The sequence below is a fragment of the Juglans regia genome, chromosome 2 (genome assembly GCF_001411555.2).
Source record: "Juglans regia cultivar Chandler chromosome 2, Walnut 2.0, whole genome shotgun sequence".
Lineage (NCBI taxonomy): Eukaryota > Viridiplantae > Streptophyta > Magnoliopsida > Fagales > Juglandaceae > Juglans > Juglans regia.
In genome coordinates this window covers 10,478,299-10,487,657 of record NC_049902.1, presented here as the reverse complement: position 1 = coordinate 10,487,657, position 9,359 = coordinate 10,478,299, and the positions used below count along the sequence as shown (strand labels likewise).

The 9,359-nt window shown below is 33.6% G+C and overlaps 1 protein-coding gene across 2 annotated transcripts; it reads left to right on the top strand.

The window, feature by feature from the left end:
- Window positions 1-4,632: 4,632 nt before the first annotated feature.
- Window positions 4,633-8,945, top strand: LOC109019157 (metal tolerance protein 10-like). Of its 2 annotated transcripts, none has more exons than XM_019001393.2 (6): window positions 4,633-4,924; window positions 5,034-5,146; window positions 5,303-5,548; window positions 6,236-6,316; window positions 7,907-8,137; window positions 8,339-8,945. In XM_019001393.2, exons 1-6 carry the CDS (start codon window positions 4,717-4,719, stop codon window positions 8,684-8,686), a joined length of 1,227 nt encoding a protein of 408 aa, XP_018856938.1. In that variant the 5' UTR covers window positions 4,633-4,716; the 3' UTR covers window positions 8,687-8,945. The 2 variants fall into 2 exon arrangements, with proteins under 2 accessions (XP_018856938.1, XP_018856939.1); XM_019001394.1 differs by having other exon boundaries at window positions 4,717-4,900; window positions 8,339-8,686.
- The last annotated feature ends 414 nt before the right edge of the window (window positions 8,946-9,359 follow it).

Below are 9,359 nucleotides of genomic sequence, written 5' to 3'. Positions count from 1 at the left end.
AAGAAAACTTGGTATGTAAGTTGAACAAATCCTTATATGGCCTCAATCAAGCATCCTGATAGTGGTATTTGAAGTTTAACGAGGTTGTAACTTATCTTGGTTTGGTTGAAAATACAGTTGACCAATACATTTATCTCAAGACGAGTGGGGGAAACTTTATTTTTCTTCTTTTGTATGTTGATGACATTTTGCTCGCTAGCAGTGACTTGGGGTTACTTTATGAGACAAAGAAAATGTTATCTGCTAATTTTGGAATGAAAGATCTTGTGAAGCTTATTTTGTGCTTGACATTGAAATATATTGTGATAGAGGTCGTGGTTTGTTGGGACTTTCTCAGAAGGCTTATATAAGGCGTGTTCTTCAGAGGTTTGAAATGCAAAATTATGCACCTGGTGATGTATCTATCATAAAAGGGGATAAGTTCAACAAAGCTCAATGTCCAAGAAATGAGCTAGAAAGGAAATCTATGAAGAACATACCATATGCGAGTGTTGTGGGAAGTTTGATGTATGCTCAAGTTTGCACTAGACTAGATATATAGCCAATGCAATCTGTGTTCTTAATAGGTTTCAGTTGAATCCAGGGCATGAGTATTAGAAAGCAGCTAAAAAAGTTAGAGGTACTTGAAGAAAACTAAAGGTTACATGCTTATTTTCCACATTCAAATCACCTTAAGGTGGTAAGCTACTCAGATTCTGATTTTGCTGGATGTCAAGAAGATTTGAAATTAACCTTAGGTTATGTTTTTATGTTGGCTGGGGGTGCTGTTTCTTGGAAAAGTGTTAAGAAAACTCGAATGGCATCTTCTATTATGCATGCTAAATTTGTGGCATGCTATGGAGCTACGGTCCAAGCCTTTTGGTTAAGGAATTTTATTTATGGACTGAAAGTTGTTGATTCCATCTCGAGGCCAATGACTTTTTATTGTGATAATAGCGCATCGGTGTTCTTTTCAAAGAATAATAAGGTTGCGTTTGGATGTTGAAGGGAGTTGAATTGAGTTGAGTTGAGATGATAAAATATTGTTCGAATATTATTTTTTAATATTATTATTATTTTGAAATTTGAAAAAGTTGAATTGTTTATTATATTTTATGTTGGGATTTGAAAAAGTTGTAATGATGAGTTGAGATAAGTTGAGAGATGTTTATAAACCAAACGAAGCCTAAGAGTTCTGGTAGGTCCAAGCATATTGATATCAAGTATTTGGTGGTCAGAGATGAAGTTAAGGAATGGCAGACAAAGATAATGCATATAAATACAGAGACGATGATTGTAGATCTTTTGACTAAGGGACTCGCTCTTAAAGTTTTTAAGACATATGTTGCTAATATAGGTATTGTGGAAACTTTTGATATTTCTAGTTAGTGGGAGTTACTTATGTAAAAGAACTATGTTTTGTCTTGATCCTTTTACGGGATACGTAGGCAACCCATATGTTTTAGGGTACAACCCCTTTCAACAACAATAATAATAATACATATATCTCCCCTATTCATAAACTATGTTTTGAGCATGCATTTGACTTATGTATTTTATTATGATATCATTAATATCTCGAAATATAACATATAAAGACATAAGATGAGTCTCTTTTAAAGACATGTGGCTTCAATTTGAAGCATTATAAGGACTGAAATGAATTAACACAATTTTGATCACATTGGTGCTAAATTCATACTACAAACTATCACATTGGTCTGAGGATGGGGATCCATGTCGATAAAGATGTTAGCATTTGTAGCTGCCAAGTCGTCTTACATCGTTTAAGTGGTGTAACGACTTCCATGTTCAATGTTGATATTCTTGTTGGACCGGACCGTGTTTTCTAAGATGATACCATTAGAGCTATATATGTGTGGCCACCTATGTAGTCTAACCCGATAATCATTTTCAAAATAAATCTTCATTTTATTGCAATCAATTTTCGACCAAGTGGGAGAATGTTAGAATAATTTCAAAATATGGGTTTCCATTTGATTGCATATTTTGTGTTTTCTAAAAATGGGTTAGATGTATAGCTCATAATGATACTTTGGTTAAGCCCAATATGTTAGTGATCACTTGAGTTTTTTGCACCTTAGTTGTATAGGATTATATCCTATTTGATGTAGTAAATTACGTATGTGCGTAGGCTAGGAAGCTTAAAGGTTTTATTCAAGAAATTTTCTAAACTTTAATTAGAGTTAAAGTCTTTAATGGGAGAACTCTATAAGTTCTAGGTCCCCGGCCCCTCTCCTCTGTGTATGTGTCTATTGGCTTGTCCCATTGAAAGCTAATACTCTTGTGAGGAGTAATGAGGGAAATATTTAGCTACTAATATTTGTGGGGTTTCAAGATTTGCATCCAAGATGTCTTCCGCAAGTACATCTCCTAAACTATATATTGATAATTGTGATTCTTGTTCTTAGCATGATTTCTAGTAATTTCTAAACTTTTAAGTCTCAATTGTAACAACTTCTTTAAAATATATTTGTTCTCTTTTCTTGAGTTTTATAGAATTTAGATAAAATTGTTCTTAAGATACAACAAAATCCCCAATTTTGTTTTGTTACTCTAAAATAAGACTTAATATTGATATATGGTAATTTGAGTTGTAAAAAAATGCATGCAATGAACTATTATTTTCCTTGTATATCCTAGTCTTTTAATAATTTTGAGATAATTAATTCATTGATCTCCATAAATTCTTCAAGGTCATGACATGTTAATCAAACTACAAGATCATAAAATCTAAAATTTAATTAGAATGTTGGAATACCACAAACGACAAGTTAATTAATGCACACACGTACGCATGTCCGACCCCATGCATGCGTGGCATTCGTGGCCAGATGATCATGGGCGCGCGCGTATGCATGCGCGGCCCTGGGCGGTGCGCTAGCTCCCCATGCATATATTATCTTATTCAGTCCACAAGTCTGCATAAACATCTCTCTCTCTCTCTCTGTCTCTCTCTCTCTCTTATTCCTGTTAAACTTATTTTATAGTTGAGTTACTTTCTGCTGAGGAAAGAAAAGAAGAATGAGATAAGACAGATTGCCAAAGAGAGCATGAAGTACTATCTGCAGTCTTAATCGCTAGTTGTGAACGACGTGAAGATGTATATATTCCTGCAATGGGATTCCTTCCATACTTATATAATTAAGATATTAATTTCTGTAATTAATTAAACAGACCAAAGTCAGCTCTTTCGTTCGATAGCACAAGAAATAGTATTATAATAAAAATGAATAATGCAGCTTTTGTGTTGTAGTAGTGGGCCGGGTAGTTTAGTCTTGCTACCCACTCCAAACTGCTCCTGTTGCAAGGGCTAGCTTAATTTACCTACTACACTATCATTTATTTATTGGAATTATCTGTTAAACACATTAATACATAACATAATACGAAAAAAGGATAGCTAGCTTTTTCAATAATTTAATTAAGAATAAATCTCAAAGAGAAATTGAATATGTTCGTTTTGTATTAATACTTATAGATTGTATTAAATAGTCCTCATAATCTTTATTGGCTTGGTTAAAATTGAAGGATGGTTAAAATTTAGATAATTTGTATAAAAAACACTCTACATTAGATTGGGCATCTCCAAAACAATTTAGATTTCTGTTACAGTGATTGGTCAAATATAGAAAACCACAATTGATTCACTAAATATAGAAAGTGAATGGCTAATCCAATGTGGAGATTGAATTTAAATAGAATAGGTAAATGTAAAAAAATGTGATATTAGCTAAATTTTGAAGATGCATTTGGCCAAGCCAATGAGAATGCTCTAGGCATCCTCATTGGCTTGGTCAAAATTGAAGGATGGCTAAAATTTAGATAACTTGTACCAAAAACACTCCACATTAGATTGGGTATCTCCAAAACAATTTAAATTTCTGTTACAGTGATTGGTCAAATATAGAGAATTACAATTAATTCATCAAATATAGAAAGTGAATGACTAATCTAATATAGAGATTGAATTTAAATAAAATAGACAAATATAAAAAAGTATGATATTAATTAAATTTTAAAGATACATTTAGTCAAGTTAATGAAAATGCTATGCGGAACGATAATTAAGAAGAAAAGGGAAGTAATCGCACACGACACTAGAGTTATATAGCTCTTACATCCACGTAGCTTAGAGAAATTTATTTAACATGAATGGCCAATGAGTACGACGACCGTTCAAGGATATAACATGGTAAATAAGTAAACTTTAATCAGTAAACCGGGTCAGATCACGACTAAGGCCCCGTTTCAACATCTGAGTAGAGATAAGTTAATTTTTTTTTATAAATAATAGTGAATTTAAAATAAATTTAAGTATTAAGATAAATTTAGATGTATTTATAAAAAGTTAAAAAAAATTATAGATCTTATATGTAAAGAAGTATTAAGTTAAAAAAAATTATGAATCTAATATATAAAAACATCTTGAATTAAGATGAGTTTAATTACAATAAATTTTTCTCGGGTGGGTAATCAATCGAGCCGCCCCCACATACTCCTTGCAAAAAGAACCAACAATATTTATTAAATGACTTGCCAAAAATGAAAGAACTTTCGTAGAAATTATAAGTGACGTATACATATAAACTAGAATTATGTTGGCATTCTTCATGGTGTGCTTATTGAATTCTGAATTCTTTTTCAACCTTAAATGAAAGTTGCTCTATTTAAGAACTTAGAGAGAGTTGTTCCTTTCTCTTCATGTAACAAGAAATGGAAAACGATCTTCGGACGGAATCTTTTGACTACCGAACGGAGCTTCTGTCGCCGGCGGGGACAGGGCCGATGGTTGTATCAACAAGGCAGCCATCATGGCAGCTCAACATGGATGGATTTCAGTTGCCAGAGAGACACATCAATTCTGATTTTGGGTTTGGATATTTTGTCAAGGCATTAAGTAAGACAGTTCTTGTACTGTTATGTAAGACATGATTTCTTGTTCTGTTTGAACTCTTGTACAACATCGTTCATTAGTTCTTGTTGTGTTCAATTTGCATTAAACTTCTTGTTGCCCTGTCTCTTTTTGTTAGTGAGAGAAAGAAAACTTGCGGCCTTTTACAAGAGGCAGGTCAAAATCCTCGAAGGATTCAATGAAGTCGACAAATTTACTGAGATCGGCATGTTGCCTACAAGTTCGACCGAGGTTTGATAATATTGGTTATGTCTGCAATGATTGAGATTGAGTTCTTGTTGACTGGCCACTTGGGATTCAAATAGCCTGTTACAGGGTCTCAGGATGTTATTATCTTTATCTCTGCATCTCTCTCTCTCTGATGTGCATAGAAAATTTGTGATTCAGGAAGAAGCGGAGCAAGTTGCTAGGAGCGAGAGGATGGCAATATATGTATCAAACATGGCAAACATAGTGATATTCGTGGCAAAAGTGTATGCTTCGGTTGAGAGCAAATCACTGGCAGTGATAGCTTCTACCTTAGACTCCCTTTTGGATCTTTTATCTGGTTTTATCCTATGGTATACCTCTTATGCTATGAGCAAACCCAATCAATATCGCTATCCTATTGGAAAGAACCGAATGCAACCTGTGGTAAGCCCCGCCCCCTGTTTATAAATATAAAACAAAAACTTGGGTTTAGTATTTTGATTCTTTAGAAATGATGTATTGCATTGTTTTGATTTCGATTCCGTCAATGAATTCACGTTACACTTTTAGTATTAACTGTCTAAAAATTCATTGAGTTTTTCTAGTGTGTCTGTGTTAAGATATAAAATAAATAATAAAATCTACCTCTTCTCATAAGCTTAAGCTTTTGGAACAAGTGGTGATTTCACATGATACTCCTGGACTATGCTAAGAATTAAACTGACTCGAATGAGCACATGCATATGGCTTTTTGCAGTCTAGGTCCCTCTGTCCGGTTTCCAGAGGATATGATTCTACTATGGTCAAGCCCAGATAGGTAGACCACCCCAGTTTGCCCCCTCCTACCCATTTTAGGCTTAAAAAATGTGTTGCATTGTCAAATAAGAATAATATCATGGACCTTTACAATCGTGTGGTACCACATTTCTTTTTGAAATGAGGTCTCTAGTTATCTTGTGGTAAGGAAAAGGGTAATCACATTTGTGGATTTATAGTTGGGTTTTCTGCTAAGCATTAGATGTTATGATGTTTTGCAATATTGGAAAATCATTACCTACTTTTCCCTTTTACCAAGCATAGCTATGAGAATTCCTCCATTGTCTTATCTTGTTCAAATGCACCATTTTGCAGGGCATTGTGGTTTTTGCGTCAGTAATGGCAACTCTTGGATTACAAATATTGTTCGAATCAGGTCGACAGCTTATTGCAAAGGCAAGTTTCTCTTGTGGCTTGGGTCAAGCAACACCGAGTCTTGGTTTATAAACTTTTAAGTTGTCTCAAAGTTTAAGTTGAATGTTATAGAATAGTACTTTAACTATTGTAATGAAAGTTGGTTATATCTAAATAAACTTAATTAAAGAGAAATGCTTTGCCTACACAGAAGTCTTACATAAGGACACACTCACGTAGTTTAATGTGATTTATCAGATTGTCAAACTCTTTTTATTATAAAGTAAATCTATCGTATTACATTAAACCACGACGTGTAAACTTCCTTGTGTAATTTTCTTAAACTAAACATTTCTCTTAATTAAACGGGTGGATTTGATATAGATTTGAATCTCTCAAAAGATAAGTGGATGCCTTGATCTTTTCCATACGTCAACACTTAATATATAGAACTTATTAGGAATATTAAGTTCACCTCTTGTAGTGTTATTATATTACAGTTGTCTTAGTTTGATAATCCAACTCTAATTAGTAGTAGTCTGTTAGTTTGTTAGCTTTGGCTCTTTTATCGATAGAGCTCATTTGTGTAAAGAAGAAATGTTGCAATACAATTCAGTTTTCTTAAGTTTTTATCTTTCAATTTTTCTCTCTCGGTAGTTTCTCTCCCTCAACTCCATTTCTGACATGCTAATATAGCAATTTCAAGCTTTGCCAGCTTACATCTGTTCTTTATTGTATCAGTTGATCTTTCATCATTTTCCCTATCAAGGTGGTAGTTTAATTTGTTATGTGTTCGATGCTCTAATTACTAGCTTCTTGTTTTCATTGTGTTATCCGAAATATTGTTCTTCTTCTGTTTGATGAAAGTCTTCAATTGGAATAACACATTTTTCAAACTTTCTCTGTCCAAGACTTGATGTAGCTTTCTTCTTTCTTTCTTTCTTTATTTACAATCATGTTCTAGACTGTATATTGCCCTATATACAAGAGTCTTCCAGTTTTTACGTAGCCACCGTCATTCTCTATCAATCTTTTGGCGACATTAACATTGCAGAGAATTAACATCTATGGGCTTGGTGTTATTATTTCTGTGTTTTTTGCCTTCCCTAGCTAAGAATCTATGGACTTCAAGCAATCAAATATTTTGTATGCAAGTTCTGTTGCATGTACAAATCAAGATGTTCCAGCTTGTGGGGGAGAATTAGATATACTCTTTCACCCATGTAATTATCTTATATTACAGCTATTTTAGTTTGTTGGCTAATTAGTTTTGGCTCTTTTATAAATAGAGCTCATTCTATGTAAAGAAGAAATACTGCAATACAATTTAATTTTATCATTTTTTTTAATCATTCATTTTTTTGATCCCTTAGTAGCTCTTCTTTTATCTCAGCTCCAATTTTGACCCAAAATTATTTTTTGGGGAATGCTAATATTTCTCGATATTTTTCTTACTTATTTTTATATGATCAAACTTGTCAGGTACCTTATATGTCAAAATATTAAGTTCTATACAGCCTTTAATAAATGATTACTGTCGAAATTAAGTGATTGGGATGCTTGCTTACATTTCTAGTTTTTAGTTAAATCATTACAATTGCCTGAAGTCACAATTGACCTTATGCCATGCAGACTGAGCCTGAAAGGGACCCTACAAAAGAAAGATGGATGATTGGAATCATGGTCTCAGTCACAATAGTTAAATTTGTGCTCATGGTATACTGTCGCAGATTCAAAAATGAAATTGTTAAGGCCTATGCTCAAGACCATCTCTTCGATGTGATCACAAACTCAATTGGTCTAGCAGCAGCAGTTTTAGCTATCAAATTCTACTGGTGGATCGATCCTGTTGGTGCCATCATTGTAAGTTCATGATACTGGTTTTTAAATTTACGGATCGTGTATCGACACACCACTTGTTATGGGATCCATTATAATTATATACAAAAAAATAAGTTAAAATGCCGATACTTTTTTATCGACACACCACTTGCAAGTAGAATTTTCTTTTTCTTAATCCAATAGTAGTACTTTAACAATATGCACAATGAAATGACAATGCAGATAGCTCTATATACAGTGAGTAATTGGGCAAAAACTGTGATGGAGAATGTTTGGTCATTAATTGGAAGAACAGCCCCACCAGAGTATATAGCAAAGCTAACATATCTCATTTGGAACCATGACAAGGAGATCAAGCACATTGATACGGTTAGAGCCTACACATTTGGCTGCAATTACTTTGTTGAGGTTGACATAGTGTTACCAGAGGACATGTCCCTTGGTCAAGCACATAATATTGGGGAGACCCTTCAAGAGAAGCTTGAAATTTTCCCAGAAGTTGAGAGAGCATTTGTTCATGTGGATTTTGATACCACTCATAAGCCAGAGCACAGGTCAAAGCTGCCATAACAATCAAGAAAAATCACATCAGTTATGAGTACAACAATGGCGGTGGCTTGAGGCAATATTAGGTAGGATTTCAATGTGCAAGGCATCTAGAACTGGTTTTATAACAGGCCTGGCTTTTACATCTACAACTGAATACTTGGGTTTACTTTATAAGGTTGTTTGAATTTTGAGCATTATTTGTAATCTAGTGAAAACCTGTTGGAAACATTCGGATTAAGAATTTTTATTTATTTAACAATATAAACACTCTAATATTATACGAGTCCTGTATATTTTAGATATTTTATTTATGTAGTTAGATGAAACAGAAAATAAAAACCATGAAATCTTGCTTTACAAAAACCTAATCAATTAAAATTGCAGACAAGTCAAATATTAATGAGAAATGATAGTTGCAGTCGTGAGTGTGCAAGCATTGCGCAGTCATTTTGAAAAAAATGAATAAATACAGAATTCACATAAAAAAAAGTTAATTTTTTAATAGTGAATCTCATTCTTTGCAAAACGACTACACGACACTTAGATCTTAATGGTTTGGGCCGCTTCTTTCCATTTGGCCATAGAGGGACCATGACACAAGTATACGAATAGAAACATAATGGATTAAACATGATTCCCAAAAGTGGACACTCCTATCTAATTTGAGGCATGACAGACTATCTTGCACAAAAGA